Below are 24,257 nucleotides of genomic sequence, written 5' to 3'. Positions count from 1 at the left end.
CTAGAGTAGCTCAAACACATGCAATGTTTCCAAAAACTCCTCCATGTACCAAGACGGCGACACGCTGAAATGACACTTCCCGATCAAATGCGCCGCTGAGCATTCTCATAGAAAACAATGGGGTGACTTCATCGATGGCTTTGTCTTATTTTTTACAGTCTTTTAGAAAATTATATTTGTATCTCTGCCCCATCTGCTCCCCCCAGGCCCCCATCACAGCCCAAAACTTTTTCTAAGACTTGACAACGAAAGCGGAATAAAACTGCTTTTATTTAGCATGATAAAAATATACACATATTTGATAACTAAGTTCAAATATTTACACAACATGTAAATGTATTACATTTCAAACTAGTGCCCTAGATGGCGTAGTTATTCCTGATGTTGTATTCCTCCTTAACTCGATTTAATTAATGGCCCACCAAATAAAATTTAAAAAAGGGAAAATATGTGCACTCTTAACAAAACACAATTTCTCCCCACCGATTTCGGACAACTTCCGGATGCTGTTCAGCCATGGGATAACAACAGACTGATGCACTGAACACGGTGTGCAACATCTGGATGTTATTAGAAAAAAGTCTGGGAAATGTTTTGTTTTATTAAGACAGTACAGATATTTTCCCTTTTTGGGGGGGCTGGCCCGCCAATCGAGTTAAGGAGGAAACCAACACCTTTGCATCCTGAATGGAGGATGCTTTATGTTTAAGCCAGTCGCGGGGGGACAGGTGTCTATAGATGGGTTAACTGACAACATCACGAAAACGATGCGTACGCTTCAATGGGATAGAAGTCGGAGTTGTGATTCTGGATGGCCAGATAGCTACCAACAATGACAAGAAACTGCCACGAGGGGAATTGTAAGTGACTCTTTTCAGCTAGTCTTGTTCTTGATACCATTTCTTGTTTTGAGGTGTTTTGACTGATGCTAATGGATCAAATTCGTTAGCTTAACCAACAACTGTAACAATGGTTGAGAGACAACAAATGCTCATTGTGCAAATGTATTTATGTTTTCAATAAACATTGGAGATGAAATATAGTTGACATGTTGTCAACAATCTAAGCCAACCCCATCTATTTTGCCTCACAGTTGCGCACACGTCGGTTTTGTTGCTAAACAACCAACTTGTCTATATCCGTCTGGGCACAAAGTCTGACGCAGATGACAAACAACATAAAATGAAATAGTGCCCTCTGGCGGCCGGTTGGGCTAATTTCAAACTTACTGGCCTAACCACAACAAGTCCAAAACCACCCCTAAAAACGTTTGACTGTCAGAACAACTTAACATTCACGTTTTGCAAATAATTCACATCAACAAATGCTGTCACCTCATCCGTGTAACGTCCAAGTAGAAACACAGGTGACTCTATAGGTGGATGATATACACCATCAGCTGTACTTAGAAGTCTTTCAATACGCTGGTGAGACGTCTCATCTTCTCCTCCATTGTTTTCTTCTCAGTTTCAGTCTCTTCCAGGAGCTGACGCATCTCCTCCTCCACCTGAAATACCTGAGTCAATAACACACACATTCCACTATTAAACAAACCCCAATAACGAATGCATTATACACACACACGGTCATACATCTGAGACATTTGCATAAATAATGCATTAGGAGATGTGCAAGGAATTTCAACTTACGTGCATGGATCTCAAGTTAACATTCATTCATTCATTCCTTAGTATGCGTCTGAGCAGGTCAGTGTAGTGACTGTGGTAACCATTACTGTAAGCTACCTTCTGATTAGACTGTTCAATCCGTTTCTGCTTGTCATTGGCCAGCCGTAGGAGCTCGGTCTGATGGGATGCCTGTAGCGACTCCAGCTGTCGCCGGAATGCATCGTCCATACTGTGTAGCTTCTCTACCACCGCTCTGGAGGGGAAACCACAAGCACAGATACACTGTCATCATTACTCTGACCTGGACCACCGTTGCAGGCTGGCAGCTCTTCGACCAATGTCTTATATTCTCATCTCTTCTATGATTCCGGTGGCTCAGTTGGTCATTGGAGCTCGGTGTTTGCAACACTGGACTTCTGTTTCTTTCCCTCATACATTCATTTCATTATATGTGGCCCATATGTATCTATGTATTTACCATAGGTCTCTTGGGATAAAAGCATCTGCTAATGACCATATTATAATCATATTACTACTAATCCACGGCTGGATTAGATAGGAAGCCCTATACGTTGTCTTATTGAAGTTGTCAGCATACTTGTGCGCCTGTGAGGCCTTGTCTCTCTCCTCCAGCAGCAGGCTCTCTTTAGAGTCGAAGCCCTCCTTCATGCGTTTCACCTGGCTCTCCAGCCGGGTCAGCAGGTCAGCCTTGTCCTGCCACTTCTTATTGGACACACTGCAGGGGAGAACATAGAAGAAGTAAACATGAAGTATGTATGAAGGAATGTAGTGGGGACAATGTGCATACATTAAAATAATTGAGGATGGTGACACAGGGTGTCAGACATATTGGATTGTGGGTCCTCAGAATGATGTTGTGATGGGTAAAATCCCAATTTCAGATCCACATCTGTACAAAATGTTTCACTCAAATCTCCCATTTACATCAACGCATGATTTATGGAAATGTATGAGTAACATGTGGAGCTCAAGTTTATTCAGTGCAGTGTGCTGTGCGAGTGTATTTGTGCGTGTCGTGAGCTACCTGAAGGCGGCCTTGACCTCGTCCAGCTCCATCTCCTTGTCCTCCAGCTGTTGCTTGAGCTGCTCCTTGCGGAGACTGAGCTGCTGCACCGTGTCTCCCAGGTCCTGTGATGTGGCTGACGACTCCTCCAGCTGCTGCTGCAGGCGCCGCTGGGCCTGCAGGCTCTCTTCGCGCTGCCTCCGGCCCTGCTCGTCACGCTCTTGTAGGCCCTGAGGGAGAGAGAGGGAGGGTGGAGAGAGAGAGAGAAAGTGAAAGAGTGCTGACAGAGAGAAATGCCAATAGCTCTGAAATCAAGTGCACCTCAAGTACCTGACGTATGTATTTGACCAAGGTCTGATTTTTACTTTCTATAAGCAACCCTTATGGAGGAGAGACTTTAAAAACAGAGTAACAGGTTTGATTTTTACCATGTCCTAGAAACACCTCATATTCGAAAGATATGGCATGAAATAATCTCAACCTGTGTACTGTTACATCACACATATTCATTGGAAAAGTTGTCAAATGTTTCCCCAATGACACCAGTTAAAGTTCAATAACACCAGTGTATATATACACAGAATGGGTCTGAGCCAAATAGACTACATTAGTTCTGGAGAGTCATTGTTTCAGAATGAGGGGTGCTGTAGTTCTGCTGGTGTTTTTCTGTTTGTCTAGGGAATGGGCTCAGGGAGAGAGCGCAGGGGTCAGAGAGAATTACATCACTCAACGGGGCCTAGGTGACGGGGGAGAGAGAGTCGGGAAGGTGATGCTGAACAATCAACCTGACATCTGGACTGAGCTGAAGGAGCTAAGGGACATGGTGGTGGCACAGAGAGTGGAGCTGGGGAACATGCAGGCCAGACTGACAGCCAGTGAGAGCCATGTGGATGAACTGAATGGAGAAGTGGTGGATCACAGAGTAGAGCTGAGTGTCACTAAGAATGAGGTGCAGTTCCACGAAAACAAGGTGGAAAAACTGGAGACCAGGAACGTAGGTAAAGTGATGTACAATCAACAACAGTGACGTGTTGAATTCTAGTCAACTATCCCATTAAAGATGGTATAGTGTCTGTTTGAAACAAGAACAATTACTCTCAGATGGACAAAAAGGTATGTCCATCAAAGGTAAGTTGCTTTTTCTAAGCATTAAATTGGCTGTCTGCAGTATTTTCCAGTATCATAAAATGAATTGTAGCTTTCAACCTTTTCAGTGCCATGTTGAAAGTCATACAGAGTTGATCATCATAACTTATTTATACTTATCTGTACAAAATATCATTGGTTAAACTTGATTATGTACACCTGGGGCAATGGACATTCAGGAGAATGGACATTTGCAAGATGGTCTGATAGAAATGTATTGCGTAGATCAAACATGACTGTCAGATTGGTATAGTAGAATGTGTGTGCTCTTATTCATTCTATTTCCATCTTCAACATGCAGTTTCAGACACAGCCCGCCATTAGCTGAAGGCGGCCAATGCAATAGTTTCAGAAAAGTAGTCACTTCCTGAGATCTGTATTCAAATTGTAAAAACGAAGCAGTTGCTTTCTCAGATCTGTATTCAAATAGTTGAAAAAAAGTAGTCCTTTTTTGGGGATCTGTATTCAAATAGTTGTAGCCGCCTCCAAAGTAACCATTTGTCTCCACAGAAAAATAGCTACTTTCCACAAAGCATAGTTCAAACTATAGTTATATCCTGTCTGCTATGAGAGTGCTTTGTCCCTACTTTTCCTCTGATGCAGGTGTCTTCACTGCACCATTGAAAGGAGTCTACTACTTCAGAACCAGTGCACATTTTCTTGTTCAAGAATGACCTGTGTATAATGACGGTACATCAGTGTAATAGTCACAGAGGCAGGGAGAATGTATCAAATGTAGTGACTTTAGAGCTGGAAGAGGGAGACTTGGTCTAAGCACACCTTTCCAGTGACCACAGTCTCTATAATGTTATCAATAATTACAGCATATTCAGTGGTTTCTTACTCTTCCCATTGCGAGGGGAACACTACAAATGCTTCTCATATATTGAGCCAAAATTATATCAAGGCATTTACTGAACAATATTGCTATCATTTACTGTCAGGTTTCCATTTGATTGATGAACATGTCCTTGCTGTGAATTATATGTCTGTAATTATGTACAGTTGAAGTCGGAAGTTTACATACACTTAGGTTGGAGTCATTAAAACTCCTTTATCAACCACTCCACAAATTTCTTGTTAATAAACTATAGTTTTGGCAAGTCGGTTAGGACATCTACTTTGGGCATGACATAAGTAATTTTCCCAACAATTGTTTACAGACAGATTATTTCACTGTATCACAATTCCAGTGGGTCAGAAGTTTACATACAGTAAGTTGACTTTAAACAGCTTGGAAAATTCCAGAAAATTATGTCATAGCTTTAGAAGCTTCTGATAGGCTAATTGACATCATTTGAGTCCATTGGAGGTGTACCTGTGGATGTATTTCAAGGCCTACCTTCAAACTCAGTGCCTCTTTGCTTGACATCATGGGAAAATCAAAAGAAATCAGCCAAGACCTCAGAAAAAGATTTGTCTAGTTCATCCTACGACCTGTACTGCGACCTGTACGCTCTCATTGGCTGGCCCTCGCTTCATACTCGTCGCCAACCCACTGGCTCTAGGTCATCTACAAGATCCTGCTAGGTAAAGTCCCCCCTTATCTCAGCTCGCTGGTCACCATAGCAGCACCCACCTTTAGCACGCGCTCCAGCAGGTATATCTCTCTGGTCACCCCCAAAACCAATTCTTCCTTTGGCCGCCTTATTTTTCTACTGTATGTCTGTTTTACTCCATGTGTAACTCTGTGTTGTTGTATGTGTCGAACTGCTTTGCTTTATCTTGGCCAGGTCGAAATTATAAAATGAGAACTTTTTCTCAACTGGCCTACCTGGTTGAATAAATAAAAAATCCTTGGGAGCCATTTCCAACGCCTGAAGGTACCACGTTCATCTGTACAAACAATAGTACGCAAGTATAAACACCATGGGACCACGCAGCCGTCATACCGCTCAGGAAGGAGACGCATTCTGTCTCCTAGAGATGAACGTACTTTGGTGCGAATAGTGCAAATCAATCCCAGAACAACAGCAAAGGACCTTGTGAAGATGCTGGAGGAAACAGGTCCAAAAGTATCTATATCCACAGTAAAACGAGTCCTATATCGACATAACCTGAAAGGCCGCTCAGCAAGGAAGAAGCCACTGCTCCAAAACCGCCATAAAAAAAGCCAGACTACGGTTTGCAACTGTACACGGTTTGCAACTGTACACAAAGATTGTACTTTTTGGAGAAATGTCCTCTGGTCTGATGAAACAGAAATATAACTAGAATGACCATCGTTATGTTTGGAGGGAAAAAGGGGGAGGCTTGCAAGTCGAAGAACACTATCCCAACCGTGAAGCATGGGGGTGGCAGCATCATGTTGTGGGGGTGCTTTGCTGCAGGAGGGACTGGTGCACTTCACAAAATAGATGGCATCATGAGGATGGAAAATTATATGGATATATTGAAGCAACATCAAGACATCAGTCAGGAAGTTTAAGCTTGGTCGAAAATGGACGCCTGATCCGTGTAAAGGAAAGAATGAATGGGGCCATGTATCGTGAGATCTTGAGTGAAAACCTCCTTCCATCAGCAAGGGCATTGAAGATGAAACGTGGCTGGGTCTTTCAGCATGACAATGATCTCAAAACACACCGCCTGGGCAACGAAGGAGTGGCTTCGTAAGAAGCATTTCAAGGTCCTGGAGTGGCCTAGCCAGTCTCCAGATCTCAACCCCATAGAAAATCTTTGGAGGGAGTTGAAAGTTGCCCAGCAACAGCCCCAAAACATCACTGCTCTAGAGGAGATCTGCATGGAGGAATGGGCCAAAATACCAGCAACAGTGTGTGAAAACCTTGTGAAGACTTACAAAAAACGTTTGACCTCCGTCATTGCCAACAAAGGGTATATAACAAAGTATTGAGATAAACTTTTGTTATTGACCAAATACTTATTTTCCACCATAATTTGCAAATAAATAAAAAATCCTACAATGTGATTTTCTGGATTTTTTGTTCTCATTTTGTCTGTGTACCGATGATTAAAATTTACAGGCCTCTCTCATCTTTTTAAGTGGGACAACTTGCACAATTGGTGGCTGACTAAATACTTTTTTGCCCCACTGTATATATAAAATATATACACACACTGGTAAGTGGTTGGGTAGGTTTAGGCACCCAGAACATTCACACCTGGCCCAATGGGCAAATCAACAAGTGGTTGTCTGGCCTTGGAAGTGTTTTGAGTACCTCTTTGAGTTTGCGAATGGTCTCTGTCTGGTCATCGATGACCTTGACTTTGATCCTCAGGGCGTCGTTGTCTCGCTCGTTCTGTTTCTTCTGACTCTCCAGTTCAGCAGCCAACACCTCAATCCTCGCCTCCAGACGACCCCTGTCCTGGGACAGAGACGCTCCTATGTGTGTGTTTTGGGGGGGGTCAAACAGGGGAAAACACAAGACGAGTGTCAATAAAGGTCACTCAAGAGAAAATGTTGAATTCAGTATTTATTGACCTGGTGGAGCTAGACGGCAGCCCAACACATTTAAATGAATGGAAAAGGAAGAGGATAGCAACTACAAAAAAAAGTGAACTACAACCGGTTAGCCTAGATTTGAGATTGAAATCACTGTAAAGGGTACACTACATGACCAAAAGTATGTGGACAAATGCTCGTCAAACAATCAATCATGACCATTAATAAGGAGTTGCTGCAATAACAGTCTCCACTATTCTGGGAAGGCTTTCCACTAGATGTTGGAACATTGCTGCAGGGTCTTGCTTCCATTCAGCCACAAGAGCATCAGTGAGGTCAGGCATTGACGTTGCGCGATTAGGCCTGGCTCGCATCTGCGTTCCAAATCGTGTTCGATGGGGTTCAGGTCAGGGCTCTGTGCAGGCCAGTCAAGTTCTTCCACACCGATCTCAACAAACCATTTATGTATGGACCTCGCTTTGTGCACGGGGGCATTAGACATGCTGAAACAGGAAAGGGCCTTCCCCAAACTGTTGCCACAAACTTGGAAGCACAGAATCGTCTAGAATGTCATTGTATGCTGTAGCTTTAAGATTTCCCTTCATTGGAACCATAAAAAAAAACAGCCCAGACCATTATTCCTCCTCCAAACTGCACAGTTGGCACTATGCAGTCGTGGCACTATGCAGTCGGGCAGGTAGTGCTCTCCTGGCATCCGCCTACACCCAGATTTGTCCGTTGGACTGCCAGATGGTAAAGCACTGCTCCAGAGTCCAATTGCGGCGAGCTTTACACCATTCCAGTCGACGCTTGGTATTGCGCATCGTAATCTTAGACTTGTGTGTGGCTGATCGGCATTGGAAACCCATTTCATGAAGTTCCCGATGTTAATTCCAGAGGCAGTTTGGAACTAGGTAGTGAGTGTTGCAAGCGAGGACAGAAGATTTTTACGCGCTACCCGCTTCAGCACTCCGCGGTCCCGTTCTGTGAGCTTGTCTGGCCTACCACTCCGCGTCCGCGTCCACTTCACAAAAACAGCACTTCCAGTTGACTGGAAATTTTACGAACTGACTTGTTGGAAAGGTGGCATCCTATGACGGTGCCACGTTGAAGGTCGCTAAGCTCTTCAGTAAGGCCATTCTACTGCCAATGTTTGTCTATGGAGATTGCAAAAAAATAAAAAATTGAGCACACAGCCATGCAACAGGTGTGGCTGAAATAGCCAAATCCACTAATTTGAAGCGGTGTCCACATACATTTTATATATAGTGTACCATAGAAATATAATTACCGCTATAAACGGGGTGTTTCGAGCACTAAATGGTGATTGGCTGAAAGCCGTGGTATATACCACGGATATGACAAAACATTTATTTGTACTCCTCTAACTATGTTTGTAACCATTTTATAATAGCAATAAAGCACCCTCAGGGTCAGGGTTTTGTAGTGTATGGCCAGTACACCACGACTAAGGGCTGTATCCAGGCACTCTGTGTTGCATAAGAATAACCCTTAGCCATGGTATTTTGGCTTTATACCACACCCCCTCGTGCCTTATTTCTTTAATAATAGTAACTAAGTAATTCTATTTCCAAGGTGTTAGCATACCTTGTTGAGCCAGCTCCTGTCCCCAGATCCTCCTCTCAGCTCTGAGGCCGTCTATAACGGACTCCTGGGCGGTGAGCTGGGACAGCAGCCTGGCCTTGTCCTTCTTCACCAGCTCCAGCTGCAGTTGCAGACGCCTGTCCTCCTCCGCCCCCGCCTCCAGAGACCGCACACGGCCCTGACGGGACACAGACACCACGGAAACAATCAACCCCAACCCCCTTATCTTAGCCCCTAATCCATTCACACTACCTTATAGGCACTTCCCATAGTCTTAATCTCCAGGTACTAGGGCTGGGAATTGCCAGGGTCTTCACGATAAGATATTGTCACGATACCTAGGTGCCGATATGATATGTATTGTGATTCTCACGATTCTATTATGTATTGCGATTCGATACTGCGATTTTATGTTCCAAACATATTGCTCACTATATGTCTGCTGCAGAGAGATAAGAGAGAGCATGAGAAAATGAGTTTAGATCAATCATGGAAATAAAAGCTATAAGATGAAAAATATTGGCGTTTGGGGGCAGGTCAGCTGACTAGCTAGCTATAGATACACACACACACACACACACACACACACACTACCAGTCAAAAGTTTAGACACACCTCCTCATTCAAGGGTTTTTTCTTTCTTTATTTTTAGTATGTTTTTCATTGTAGAATAATAGTGTAGACATCAAAACTACGAAATAACATATGGAAAAATGTAGTGAACAAAAAGTGTTTAAAAAAAATCTAAATATATTTAATAATTAAGGTTCTTCAAAGTAGCTACACTTGATGACAGCTTTGCACACTCTTGGCATTCTCTCAACCAGCTTCATGAGGAATGCTTTTCCAACAGTCTTGAAGGAGCTTCCACATATGCTGAGCACTTGTTGGCTGCTTTTCCTTCATTCTGCGGTCCAACTCATCCCAAACCATGTCAATTGGGTTGAGGTCGGGTGATTGTGGAGGCCAGGTCATCTGATGCAGAACTCCATCACTCTCCTTGGTCAAATAGCCCTTACGCAGCTTGGAGGTGTGTGTTGGGTCATTGTCCTGTTGAAAAACAAATGATAGTCCCACTAAGCCCAAACCAGATGAGATGGCATATCGCTGCAGAATGCTGTGGTAGCCATGCTGGTTAAATATGCCCTGAATTCTAAATAAATCACAGACAGGGTGACCAGCAATGCACCCCCACACCTCCTCCTCCATGCTTCAGTGGGAACCACACATGCGGAGATCATCTGTTCAGCGCCTCACAAATACACGGCGATTGGAACCAAACATCTCAAATTTGGACTCATCAGACCAAAGGATAGATTTCCACCGGTCTAATGTCCACTGCTCGTGTTTCTTGGCCCAAGCAAGTCTTCTTCTTATTGATGTCCTTTAGTAGTGGTTTCTTTGCAGCAATTTGACCATGAAAGCCTGATTCAGTCTCCTCTGAACAGTTGATGTTGAGATGTCTGTTACTTGAACTCTGAAGAATTTATTTGGGCTGTAATTTCTAAGGCTGAACCTATCCTCTGCAGCAGATGTAACTCTGGGTCTTCCTTTCCTGTGGCGGTCCTCATGAGAGGCAATTTCGTCATAGCGCTTGAGTTTTTGCGACTGCACTTGAAGAAACTTTCAAAGTTCTTGAATTTTCCAGACTGACTGACTTTCATGTCGTAAAATAATGGACTGTTGTTTCTCTTTGCTTATTTGAGCTGTTCTTGACATAATATGCACTTGGTATTTTACCAAATAGGGCTTAGTATTTTACCAAATGTGGCTATCTTCTGTATACCACCCCTGCCTTGTCACAACACAACATAATTTATCAAAAGGATTAAGGAAAGAAATTCCACAAATTAACAAAGCTCACCTGTTAATTGAAATGCATTCCAAGTGACTACCTCATGAAGCTTGTTGAGAGAATTCCAAGAGTGTTCAAAGCTGTCATCAAGGCAAAAGGTGGAAGAAGGTGAAGAATCTCAAATATATTTTGATTTGTTTTAACACTTTTTTGGTTACTACATGATTCCATAGGTGTTATTTCAGTTGATGTCTTTATTATTCTACAATGTATAAAACAGTAAAAATGAAGAAAAACCCTGGAATTAGTAGGTGTCCAAACTTTTGACTGGTATTGTTCGTTATTAATATTTAATTCAGTGATTTCAATTACGACCCCAGCCTATTGCAGCAGGCGATTTGGAAACACAAGCACTTCTTACACTTCTTTCTTAATCCCTGCAGCAGTGTGTGCAAACCTGGTCAAGAACTACAGGAAGCGATGATCTGTAATTGCAAACAACGTTTTCTGTACCAAATATTAAGTTCTGCTTTTCTGATGTATCAAATACTTATGTCATGCAATAAAATGAAAATGAATTACTTAAAAATCATACAATGTGATTTTCTGGATTTTTGTTTTAGATTCCGTCTCTCACAGTTGAAGTGTACCTATGATAAAAATTACAGACCTCTACATGCTTTGTAAGTAGGAAAACCTGCAAAATCGGCAGTGTATCAAATACTTGTTCTCCCCACTGTATATAAATAATTTTTACAAATTGACTCTTTGATTCAAAGTATTGATATAATATTGTCCAAAATAATATTGCAATATGTATCTATATATACACCCCCCCCCCATCACTACCAGGTACTGCAAAATTGAAGAAAATATTTTGATAGCTATAAGCAACATGCTGAAGAGCCCCGGTCGTGGTGTTGTACCTTGAGCTCAATGACGGCGTCTCGCTTGGATTTGCTGAGCTCTGTGATGCGGCTCTTCTGCTCCTTGACCATGGCGGTGAGCTCCTGCACCAGACCCCCTGCCTGTCTCTCTCTCTGTTGGGTCTGAGACAGGGCAGCCTTCACCTCCGACAGCTCAGCACTCAGCCGGGTACAGCCCTGCTCCACCTACGTACGGAGGACACAGGCAGAAACCTTGTTAGTTGTTCCTATCAAAAAGTTTCATATTCATCTAATCATCAATTTCCTGAGTCAAAGGCTCTCTTTAGTCCTATTGTCTTAATTCATCATTTTTATGACAGTCTACTACTGTGCATTCCCTGTTTGTGTCAATCATACCAGCAATATGTTTTCTTCTAGCTCATTTAGTAGAAGGGCAAAGCTAGAGAACTGAGTTAGCGATGTAGGGGACATTTAATACCTAATGAACCAAAGTGTCAACGTTACCACAATACACACACACACTACATAAGTATCTAGAACAGGTCAAAAATGTGTCCTTGTTTCAGCTGTCTTTTTATGCTACTGGAAGTTAAATAACAAATAAACGGTTTTATTTGATGTTCTCTAGTTCAGTGTTCAGACCTCAGTGAAGCGAGCAGCCTCGATGGTGAGGGCCATACGGAACTCGTCCTCCAGGGCAGTGTACTGCTGTGAGGCTTGGGCCAATCTGTCCTCCAACCCAGCCCTGCTCTGGGCGTGTCTCTGCTCTACACCAGCCACCTCCTTGGCCACCATCTCCCGGAACTCTGCCCCGCCTGGCACCAGCCGACCCTCCAGCTCCTTCCTGTGAAACAGGATGATACCGTTAAGACTCTCACTGACTGACTGACTAAATTAATGAGATCTGGGTCAGGTTCAATAGGGAGAAAACATTTTGAAACTGAGTGAAACTGAGTCCATTGTGTGCCCTAATGATGGCACCGTACTGCAAAAAAAGGTTCTGTAGTCTCAGAAGTTTACCATAGCCAAATACATTTAAACTCAATTTTTCACAATTCCTGACATTTAATCCTAGTAAAAATTCCATGTCTTAGGTCAGTTAGGATCACCACTTTGTTTAAGAATGTGAAATGTCAGAATAATAGTAGCAAGAATGATTTATTTCAGTTTTTATTTCTTTCATCACATTCCCAGTGGGTCAGAAGTTTACATACACTCAATTAGTATGTGGTAGCATTGCCTTTAAATTGTTTACCTTGGGTCAAAAGTTGAAGGGAGCCTTCCACAAGCTTCCCACAATAAGTTGGGTGAATTTTGGCCCATTCCTCCTGACAGAGCTGTGAGTCAGGTTTGTAGGCCTCCTTGCTCGTACATGCTTTTTCAGTTATGCCCAAAAATGTTCTATAGGACTGAGGTCAGGGCTTTGTGATGGCCACTCCAATACCTTGACTTTGTTGTCCTTAAGCCATTCTGCCACAACTCTGGAAGTATGCTTGGGGTCATTGTCCATTTGGAAGACCCATTTGCAACCAAGCTTTAACTTCCTGACTGATGTCTTGAGATGTTGCCTCAATATATCCACAAAATTGTTCTCCATATGATGCCATCTATTTTGTGAAGTGCACCAGTCCCTCCTGCAGCAAAGCACCCCCACAACATGATGCTGCCACCTCCGTGCTTCACAGTTGGGATAGTGTTCGTCGGCTTGCAAGCCTCCCCTTTTTCCTCCAAACATAACGATGGTCATTATGGCCAAACAGTTATATTTCTCCAAAAAGTACAATCTTTGTCCCCATGTGCAGATGCAAACCGTAGTCTGGCTTTTTTTAATGGCGGTTTTGGAGCAGTGGCTTCTTGCTGAGCGGCCTTTCAGGTTATGTCGATATAGGACTCGTTTTACTGAGAATATAGATACTTTTGTACCGGTTTCCTCCAGCATCATCACAAGATCCTTTGCTGTTGTTCTGAGATTGATTTGCACTTTTTGCACCAAAGTACGTTCATCTCTAGGAGACACAACGAGTCTCCTTCCTGAGCGGTATGACAGCTGTGTGGTCCCATGGTGTTTATACTTGCGTACTATTGTTTGTACAGATGAACGTGGTATCTTCAGGCATTTGGAAATTGCTCCCAAGGATGAGCAAGAGTACTGGAGGTCTTGCCTGATTTCTTTTTATTTTCCCATTATGTCAAACAAAGAGACACTGGGTTTGAAGGTAGGCCTTGAAATATATCCACAGGTTCACCTCCAATTGCCTCAAATGATGTCAATTAGCCTATCAGAAGCTTCTAAAGCTATGACATAATTTTCTGGAATTTTCCAAGCTGTTTAAAGGGACAGTCAACTTAGTGTATGTAAACTTTTGACCCACTGGAATTGTGATACAGTGAAATAATCTGTCTGTAAACAATTGTTGGGAAAATTACTTATGTCATGCCCAAAGTAGATGTCCTAACCGACTTGCCAAAACTATAGTTTATTAACAAGAAATTTGTGGAGTGGTTGAAAAAGGAGTTTTAATGACTCCAACCTAAGTGTATGTAAACTTCCGACTTCAACTGTACATAATTACAGACATATAATTCACAGCAAGGACATGTTCATCAATCAAATGGAAACCTGACAGTAAATGATAGCAATATTGTTCAGTAAATGCCTTGATATAATTTTGGCTCAATATATGAGAAGCATTTGTAGTGCTCCCCTCGCAATGGGAAGAGTAAGAAACCACTGAATATGCTGTAATTATTGATAACATTATAGAGACTGTGGTCACTGGAAAGGTGTGCTTAGACCAAGTCTCCCTCTTCCAGCTCTAAAGTCACTACATTTGATACATTCTCCCTGCCTCTGTGACTATTACACTGATTTACCGTCATTATACACAGGTCATTCTTGAACAAGAAAATGTGCACTGGTTCTGAAGTAGTAGACTCCTTTCAATGGTGCAGTGAAGACACCTGCATCAGAGGAAAAGTAGGGACAAAGCACCCTCATAGCAGACAGGATATAACTATAGTTTGAACTATGCTTTGTGGAAAGTAGCTCTTTTTCTGTGGAGACAAATGGTTACTTTGGAGGCGGCTACAACTATTTGAATACAGATCCCCAAAAAAGGACTACTTTTTTTCAACTATTTGAATACAGATCTGAGAAAGCAACTGCTTCATTTTTACAATTTGAATACAGATCTCAGGAAGTGACTACTTTTCTGAAACTATTGCATTGGCCGCCTTCAGCTAATGGCGGGCTGTGTCTGAAACTGCATGTTGAAGATGGAAATAGAATGAATAAGAGCACACACATTCTACTATACCAATCTGGCAGTCATGTTTGATCTACGCAATACATTTCTATCAGACCATTTTGCAAATGTCCATTCTCCTGAATGTCCATTGCCCCAGGTGTACATAATCAAGTTTAACCAATGATATTTTGTACAGATAAGTATAAATAAGTTATGATGATCAACTCTGTATGACTTTCAACATGGCACTGAAAAGGTTGAAAGCTACAATTCATTTTATGATACTGGAAAATACTGCAGACAGCCAATTTAATGCTTAGAAAAAGCAACTTACCTTTGATGGACATACCTTTTTGTCCATCTGAGAGTAATTGTTCTTGTTTCAAACAGACACTATACCATCTTTAATGGGATAGTTGACTAGAATTCAACACGTCACTGTTGTTGATTGTACATCACTTTACCTACGTTCCTGGTCTCCAGTTTTTCCACCTTGTTTTCGTGGAACTGCACCTCATTCTTAGTGACACTCAGCTCTACTCTGTGATCCACCACTTCTCCATTCAGTTCATCCACATGGCTCTCACTGGCTGTCAGTCTGGCCTGCATGTTCCCCAGCTCCACTCTCTGTGCCACCACCATGTCCCTTATTTTCCCATTATGTCAAACAAAGAGGCACTGGGTTTGAAGGTAGGCCTTGAAATATATCCACAGGTTCACCTCCAATTGCCTCAAATGATGTCAATTAGCCTATCAGAAGCTTCTAAAGCTATGACATAATTTTCTGGAATTTTCCAAGCTGTTTAAAGTCAACTTACTGTATGTAAACTTCTGACCCACTGGAATTGTGATACAGTGAATTATAAGTGAAATAATCTGTCTGTAAACAATTGTTGGAAAAATTACTTGTGTCATGCACAAAGTAATGTCCTAACCGACTTGCCAAAACTATAGTTTGTTAACAAGATATTTGTGGAGTGGTTGAAAAACAAGTTTTAATGACCCCTAAGTGTATGTAAACTTCCGACTTCAACTGTACCTGTGCACTTGTTCCCTGGAGGCCAGCAGTTCATGGAGCTGCCGTAGCTTGTCTTTATGCTGCCGGAGCGAAGCTCGCTGGATCTCAAGCTCTCTCATCAGGGCCAACGCCTTGTTCTCCAGCTCCTGGCTCCTCTTCATCTGAAAGGTCATCGAAAGGTCACACCCTACTCAGTACGGGTAAGATTACTATGTTGCAGCACAAGGGCTTGGAATTTTTCCTGACCACGTTGCAACGTTTCATCCCAGTGCTACCTATGGAAGCTCTACTATATCCATGAAGTATCAAGGGTTATGAGGCCGCAGTAGCTCTACCTCCTCAGCCTGCCGGCGTGCCTTCCGTGCTTCACTATGGGACGTGCTGTCCTCCAGGCTGCGCAGCGCCCTCTTGTGTTGCTCCTCCCGCTGCAGGACCTGCTCCAGCTGCAGCGCGGAGCTCTGACACCTATCATCTAGTTCCTCCACGCGAGCCTGCAGACCAGAGCGTTCCGAACGCTCCTTCAACAACAGCTCCTTCAGTCTGGGAGGTGGAAAGAGAGACAGGGGAGTGAGACACAAGGTTCGACTAGCTTGTATTAAAAACCTACAGGAAGCATGAGATAACGGAAGTAAAGTGTGTGTGGGAATTTAGCAGAGATTTTAACTTTTTGTGACAAGAGCATAAGGAATATCTGTGTTTGTGTATGTACTGTATACAGTAAAATACTCTAACCTGTCGGTGGTGTGCAGGGCCATGCTCTGCAGGTCTTTCTCCTGGCTGGCCTGGGTCTGCAAGTTCTTCATCTGCTCGGTCAGCTTCCTCACAGCCTGCTCAGCCTTCCACCGCCTCTCTCTCTCCTGATCACGCTCCTCCACGATCGCCTAGGGAGGCACGCAAACACACACACAAAGTTCATTGTGGCGCACTAATTATGCATGCACTTTCATAGTATCAGTAGTAGTTCACAAAATCACTAAGTTGATATATTCAATTAGACTAGTTAAGTTCAACGACGATATGTACAGCAGTGGTGTAGAGGATGTAAAAACGCACGTAAACACAGTTTACACACTTTTTGTTGTTACTGTACGAGCATGATCCTTCCTTTTTGCTGAAAAATGCGTTAAAGCAGGGATCATCCACTAGATTCAGCCGCGGGACCATTTTTTGCTTGAGCGGACGTTCGGGGGCCAGAACATGATTACAAATTATTTGTAGACTGCAAATTGATTGCAACAATCATTTCAAACCTTGCTTACATTTGTTAAAGATCAAGTGTCTCTACTACACATGGGAATACTTGGAAACAGATCTTAAATTAACATCACTTGGAGATGATTTCCTGGTGTTTTTACAGTCTTTTATGTCCAAGAATAAAATCTAATAAAAATACTCCCCAAAAATGTTGCTTAGAAAACAGAAGCATACGGAGCATTACTTTACTCACCGCGAACGGTGATCAGCTTTTTTTTCCAAACACTACATCACTGATGTACACAAATACCGCATATGAGAACTGTGGTCTATGGTCCGTACCCTATAAGTCTCCTCCACTGCTTGTTTGGTGCTGCTGGGAGTCGTCCTGACTGGTCCTATTGAGTCGGCACCCCCAAAGGCCTGATGGACGCCTGACTTCCTCCCAGGGACAACTGAACACTTTGAACTTTTCCCTTTGCTTCTCTCTTGATCACTACACATAAAAAGTCAAAGCAAAGCAGTCTCTTTATAGGTTTCAGAATGAGTATGAAAATGTGTCAACTATGATTGATTAGGTTCACTAAAACAAAACGAACTGAGCGGGTATGATAAGAATCTGATGAAGCATAACCACAGTGTCAATGTCACTGCGTCATGTGTGGAGATCATGACAGGCGTGAAATTGTCAATTAAGAAACTTGCCAGCAGAGAGGCAGTGTCTGTTACCTGTCTGGTTGTTTGGCCTTGGTGGGCTGCTTGATGGTCCTCTTCACTGCAGTACTGTTGCTACCCCTGTGCCGAGTTGGGATTCTGGAGCGACGCCCCCGGTTCTCCTTCCCGCTATCACACTCACTCTCTGACGTGTTGTCTATGTCCCTCTTGGGCCTCCGTACCTTCACAAAGGGGGTGGAGCTGCTGGAGACCTCCCCTGCAGGAGTCTGGCGACCAGGTTAGGAGCTTCATCAGTGATGCAGGTGGATAAACCATATGCATTACTACTACACTACTTTGTAGTATACAACTCAAATACTCTAGTGTAGAGAGCACTACACCACTGTATAGTACTACAATAAAACTGGGCCATAATTTCATTATATGCGTGATGTGATATACACTGAGTGTACAAAACATTAAGAAAACCTTCCTAATATTGCGTTGCACCTCCTTTTGCCTCAATTCGTTGGGGCATGGACTCTACAAGGTGTCGAACGTGTTCCACAGGAATGCTGACCCATGTTGACTACAATGCTTCCCACAGTTGTGTAAAGCTGGCTGAATATCCTTTGGGTGGTTGACCATTCTTGATACACACAGGGAACTGTTGAATGTGAAAACCCAGCAGCTTTGCAGTTCTTGACACACTCAATCCGGGGCGCCTGGCACCTACTACCATACCCCAATCAAAAGGCACTTCAATCTTTTGTCACCTTCATCTACACTGATTGATTTGAATTTAACAGGTGACATCAATAAGGGATCATGTTTTGTACACTCAGTGTATGTGAATGTTTATACAGCAACAGTCTTCACACAGGTGCCAATCAGCATCAGGCAGACGTCTTTAGACCGTTCCATCCAGTCTCACCTGTTGGAACAGCCGGGACACCTGGTGCTCCAGTTTCTGGATACGCTGTTCATTGTTTGGGTCTGCTGCTGTACTATAGCTGCCCGCTGTAGCCCAACCTGGCTGTGAAACCTGGAGCCGGCTGACTGGATCTGGGGCCCCCACTGGGCCCCCTGCCCGCTGGCGGAACTGCTTCAGCACCTCGTCAATATGGGAAGTGGTGGAAGAGCCGTCAACCCTAGCCTGTGGGGACATCTTATGTTGAGATATTAGTTCTAAAACATTCAATAGGTGTAATATGTAATAATACACACAGAGAAACATGCCATGTGCCAGATAAGAGAAAAACAGTTCAAAGTGACCCAAAGTGGTGACACTTAGACTACTTCAAATTACAAAAAGCATTCATATACACTGCTTATAAATTACTTGTCAATTTAGCAATTCTATAACTAATTGATTGCAATCCTCCTATTTTTGCCATGGGGCATAGAGAAACAATTGCAGTTTAACAGCTAATTTCATGCAATACTACACACTTTGGAAAAAAGCAAAGGTTTGCCGTTTTTAATATGATATCTGAGTGAGAGTGACTAAACAAATCAATGGGGCCCCCTGGTCGGTAATTAGACCATGGTTACTACAACTTTAGATAGCTGGACGCGAGAGTAACTTACTCCTCCCAAAAATGTTAGCTGACATGGGCTAATTGAGTGACTGTCAGTAACTGACATAACAAGAGAAAAACTGCTGATGCACAACCAAATTATTATATATATATTTTTTTATTCTCCTTCTGACAAAAATGGATCTGGGGAAATTGATCCGCAGGCCTACAAAAGGGGTTGCCCATCACTGACAGAGGGTGATATAAACCCATGTCAGTTTTAAGATGTGGTACAACCCTTTTGGCATACATTATATAGAATATCATTTGGTTGTGATTCATGTTTACCAGTTCGTTGGCACTGGTGTCTGAGGAGAGCAAGAAGTCCACGTAATTCTCCAGGCCGGGGATGTCGATGGGGCTGTCCTCCCCCAGAGGAGCAGGGTTCCCCAGCCGGTCCACCCCATCCAGGCTGGAGACCTGGGGTAAGGACTGGAGCACCAGCTCTCTGTAACCTGCAGCAGGGAACACAGGAGTCATTGAGTTTGAATATGCCAAATAGATGTCCAAAATACTTAGTTTACATGACCTACAGTGCCTTCAGAAAGTATTCATACCCCTCGACTTATTCCACATTTTTGTCGTTTTTCAGACTGAATTTCTCTCACCCATCTACACACAGTACCCCCCATAAGGACAAAGCAAAAACATGTTGTTTAAAAAAAAACATTTTTGCAAATGTATTAAAAATTAAATATTTAATTTACATAAGTATTCACACCCAAGTCAAAACTTTGTAGGAGCACCTTCGGCGGTGATTACAGCTGTGAGTCTCTGAAAAGTCTAAGACCTTTTCACACCTGGATGTACAATATTTGACAATTATTATTTTTTACAATTCTTCAAGCTGTCAAGTTGAATGTTGATCATTGGAGGACAATGTTCAAGTATTGCCATAGATTTAAGTAAAAACTGTAACTAGGCCATATTGGAATATTCAATGTCGTGTTGGTAAGCAACTCCAGTGTATATTTGGCCTTGTGTTTTAGGTTGTTTTCTTGCTGAAAAGGTGAATTTGTCTCCTAGTGTCTTTTGGAAAGAAGACTGAACCAGGTTTTCCACTAAGATTTTGCCTGTGCTTATAGCTGTATTCGGTTTCTTTTTATTGTAAAAAAAAAACTCCCTAGTCCTTGTCGATGACAAGCATACCCATAACATGATGTTGCCACCACCATGCTAGAAAGTATGAAGAGTGGTACTCAGTGATGTGTTGGATTTTCCCCAAACATAGCACTTTGTATTTAGGACAAAAAACTTTTGTCACATATTACTTTAGTTTCTTGTTGACAAAAGGATGGATGTTCTGGAACATTTGTATTCTGTATAGGCTTCTTTCTTTTCACTTGGTCATTTTAGGTTAGTATTTGTGGAGTAACTACAATGCTGTTGATCCATCCTCAGTTCTCATATCACAACCATTAAAAAGGGATATTTCAGGATTTTGGCTATTATATTTTTAGGTCTCTGTGTCCAGTATAAAGGAGGTTGAAGGTAGTTTCGCAAGCCAACACTAACTAACGTTAGCGCAATGACTGGATGTCTATAGGTATCTGCTAGCATCCCAAAGTATCCCTTTAAACTCTGTAACCGTTTTAAAAATCACCATTTGCCTCATGGTGAAATCCCTGAGCAGTTTCCTTCGTCTCCAGCAAGTGAGTTAGGAAGGATGCCTGTATCTTTGTAGTGACTGGGTGTATTGATACACCATCCAAAGCCTAATAACTTCACCATGTTCAAAGAGATATTCAGTGCCTGCTTTTTTTCCTTCTTAATCATCTACTAATCCGGTGCCCTTCTTTGCGAGGCATTGGGAAAACCTCTCTGGTCTTTTTGTTTGAATCTGTTCTTGAAATTCACTACTAGATTGAAGAACCTTTCAGATAATTGTATGCGTGGGGTAGTCATTTAAAAAAATAATGTTAACCACTATTCTCAAACAGGGAGTGAGCCAATACAATTTATTATGCATTTTGTTAAGCACATTTGTGCTCTTATTTAGGCTTGCAATAACAAAGGCGATTGAATACTTATTCGCTCAACAACACAAAAACAGCACACTAAGCACAAGCAGCATAGTGGGGGACAAGCTAAAAAGTATGCTACCCAACTGGACCCGTCCTGAGCACACTTGACTTATTGACTCAAGACATTTCAGCTTTCCATTTAAAAAAAAATCATTTAAAAAATGAATTGACAAAATTACACTTTGACATTATGTTGTATTGAGCATAGTTCATTGACATACAATCTCAATTTAATCCATTTTAAATGCAGGCTGTAACAGAACAAAATGTGGAAAAAGTAAAAGGGTGTGAGTATTTTCTGAAGGCCCTGTATCTCTGGCTAAATCTCAAGAAACTGCCATTTTTGGTTTTTCATGGACATACTTTTGCATTTTCACTCAGAATGGAGGTTTAGTATGGCTACCCAGGAATTGTGTAGCTCAAATAGCACTGCAACATCACTCAATTTTCATCACCGCTCACCTGGTAAGCTGCAGACTGAATTGCCTGCTCCCTCCACACTTAGGGTGACATCACTCAGATTCTCCAGTCCCAGCATGCACTGCAGCAGCTGGTTGATGCTGTCCAAGCGGTTGCTATGGAGATGGAGGTTCCTCAGTTTGTACTCCGCCCCGTGAAGGTACAGCAAACCTGGGTATTACAACCAATGAGTATCACCCTCATGTGATAGTAAATGTACATTTTTGTTACGGAAAACTTGGCCATGTGTGATCATCATGAGCAGGGATGGGCAAGTCTAGTTCTCTGGGACAGTGTTGCCCATACCTAGATGTCTGGCTAGACTGTAAACTCTCCTTCCAGACTCATATCAAACATCTCCAATCGAAAATCAAATCAAGAGTCAGCTTTCTATTCCGCAACAAAGCCTCCTTCACTCACTCCACCAAACTTACCCTAGTAAAACTGACTATCCTACCGATCCTCGACTTCGGCGATGTCATCTACAAAATTGCTTCCAACACTCTACTCAGCAAACTGGATGCAGTTTATCACAGTGCCATCCGTTTTGTCACTAAAGCACCTTATACCACCCACCACTGCGACTTGTACGCTCTAGTCGGCTGGCCCTCGCTACATATTCGTCCCCAGACCCACTGGCTCCAGGTCATCTACAAGTCCATGCTAGGTAAAGCTCCGCCTTATCTCAGTTCACTGGTCACGATGGCAACACCCATCCGTAGCACGCGCTCCAGCAGGTGTATCTCACTGATCATCCCTAAAGCCAACACCTCATTTGGCCGCCTTGCGTTCCAGTTCTCTGCTGCCTGTGACTGGAACGAATTGCAAAAATCGCTGAAGTTGGAGACTTTTATCTCCCTCACCAACTTCAAACATCTGCTATCTGAGCAGCTAACCGATCGCTGCAGCTGTACATAGTCTATCGGCAAATAGCCCACCCATTTTACCTACCTCATCCCCATACTGTTTTTATTTATTTACTTTTCTGCACACCAATATCTCTACCTGTACATGACCATCTGATCATTTATCACTCCAGTGTTAATCTGCAAAATTGTAATTATTCGCCTACCTCATGCCTTTTGCACACAATGTATATAGACTCCCCTTTTTTTTCTTCCTTTTGTGTTATTGACTTGTTAATTGTTTACTCCATGTGTAACTCTGTGTTGTCTGCTCACACTGCTATGCTTTATCTTGGCCAGGTCGCAGTTGCAAATGAGAACTTGTTCTCAACTAGCCTACCTGGTTAAATAAAGGTGAAATAAAAAAATCCCTGTTCATGAATGTTGTGGTCAGTAGGCTGCAAACTGTGCATGTAAGTGTAAACTGAAGCTTACCTGTGAGGTCACTTATCTGATTATAGGCCAGGTTTAATCTTATCAGGTTAACAAGTCCATTCAGTCCTGAAAAGGAGAAATTAACATCTTACACACAAAAGCCCAATTCCGAATGTTTGTGACAAAAATAAAAAACTAACTGAACAACACTTTTCTGTTTGACCAGGGCTCACCTTCGACCTTAGTGATCAAGTTGCAGGACAAGTTCAAGGTTCTCAGTGAGGCTAGAGAGTTGAGGCCCTCGATGCGAGAGATATGATTGGACGACAGATCCAAGTGTCGGAGATGCCAAGCAGTGGTCAAGCCCTCTACTTTCAGAATACGGTTACAATGCAGATTCAGGGATGTGACATTGGCACTCAATGGGACCTCCAGCAAACTACACAGAGGGTGACACGATGAGAGAATTCCATGGATTATTTCATACAGAAGTTCCAGATGAAGATTTTACTGGAAGATGAAGGTGTGATTACCTTGATATGCTCTTATCTATCAGACACAGCTCTCCATCAGCCATCGCCTAGAAGATCACAAATACACAGCTACAGTTTCATTCATGCACAATTTCAGTGGTTACATTTCTACAGCCACATCCTTCAGTTGACCAAACAAAGTGGCAGGGTGTTGAAATGGCTAAATGGGGCTTTATGACTGTGCACTTAAGGTATGTATCCAACGTTAAATGTGCTAGTAGCAACGTTACCTAGCTACTGCACTGTTCTGGCAAAGATGTCTTATTGTTAAGACTGTGGTTCTAGTGTAGCTAAACGTTAGCTTGCCAGTTTATGGTTAAGACGTTAGCTTATAATAAGGATTTTCTGCAACTTACCAACAACCTCATCCGAATATTGGACATAAAGACATTTGTAACATAATGAAATAAAATAAGTGTTCAAAACTATGAAACTAACGTTAGCTAGCTAACGTACTGTAGCCATGCTAACAACAAATCGACAAACTACATAGAAACAGCAAACCTCCCTCGACCCACGACAACCTTAACCACTAACAAAACACGAAACATAGCTAAATGTGTACCATGTGTACTATCTTCATCCCAATACTAACCCCCAGTGCAATGTGACTTGTAGAAGTTGTTCAGCATCTGTTGTTGTTGTTTTGCCGCCGCTCCACTTGAACTGGCCGCCTGTATCATCGACTTCCGTCAATATTCAGTCGCATTACTGGTCAAGCACTGCAGGTGGCGGTAATGCGCAGGCCGTCCTTGTGCACAAGTCTTCTTCCTTGATGAGGT

At 42.6% G+C, this 24,257-nt stretch overlaps 1 protein-coding gene across 2 annotated transcripts; it reads right to left on the bottom strand.

Annotated features, from left to right (window-relative positions):
- Positions 1-251: 251 nt before the first annotated feature.
- Positions 252-24,257, bottom strand: lrrcc1 (leucine rich repeat and coiled-coil centrosomal protein 1). Of its 2 annotated transcripts, none has more exons than XM_029642371.2 (20): positions 24,071-24,257; positions 23,476-23,522; positions 23,176-23,381; positions 23,003-23,068; positions 21,666-21,833; positions 19,468-19,634; positions 18,534-18,767; positions 17,675-17,886; positions 17,288-17,441; positions 16,484-16,632; positions 16,087-16,291; positions 15,773-15,912; positions 12,128-12,329; positions 11,525-11,710; positions 8,807-8,981; positions 6,975-7,138; positions 2,674-2,882; positions 2,227-2,364; positions 1,746-1,881; positions 252-1,516 (listed from the first exon to the last, which is right to left on the bottom strand). In XM_029642371.2, exons 2-20 carry the CDS (start codon positions 23,517-23,519, stop codon positions 1,406-1,408), a joined length of 3,066 nt encoding a protein of 1,021 aa, XP_029498231.1. In that variant the 5' UTR covers positions 23,520-23,522; positions 24,071-24,257; the 3' UTR covers positions 252-1,405. The 2 variants fall into 2 exon arrangements, with proteins under 2 accessions (XP_029498231.1, XP_029498232.1); XM_029642372.2 differs by having other exon boundaries at positions 18,534-18,755; positions 24,071-24,256.

Source organism: Oncorhynchus nerka, linkage group LG9b (genome assembly GCF_034236695.1).
Source record: "Oncorhynchus nerka isolate Pitt River linkage group LG9b, Oner_Uvic_2.0, whole genome shotgun sequence".
Lineage (NCBI taxonomy): Eukaryota > Metazoa > Chordata > Actinopteri > Salmoniformes > Salmonidae > Oncorhynchus > Oncorhynchus nerka.
This window is presented reverse-complemented; position numbering and strand designations above follow the sequence as displayed.

What these genes read in the sequence shown, in the direction of transcription:
- lrrcc1 (XM_029642371.2), bottom strand. Translation starts at nt 23,519, where the DNA reads ATGGCTGATGGAGAGCTGTGTCTGATAGATAAGAGCATATCAAG. An exon ending in CAGTGGAGGAGACTTATAGG is followed by an intron (nt 16,633 to 17,287) that starts GTACGGACCATA and finishes GTGCCTCCCTAG; the next exon opens with GCGATCGTGGAGGAGCGTGA. An exon ending in TTGAACAGTCTAATCAGAAG is followed by an intron (nt 1,517 to 1,745) that starts GTAGCTTACAGT and finishes TTATTGACTCAG; the next exon opens with GTATTTCAGGTGGAGGAGGA.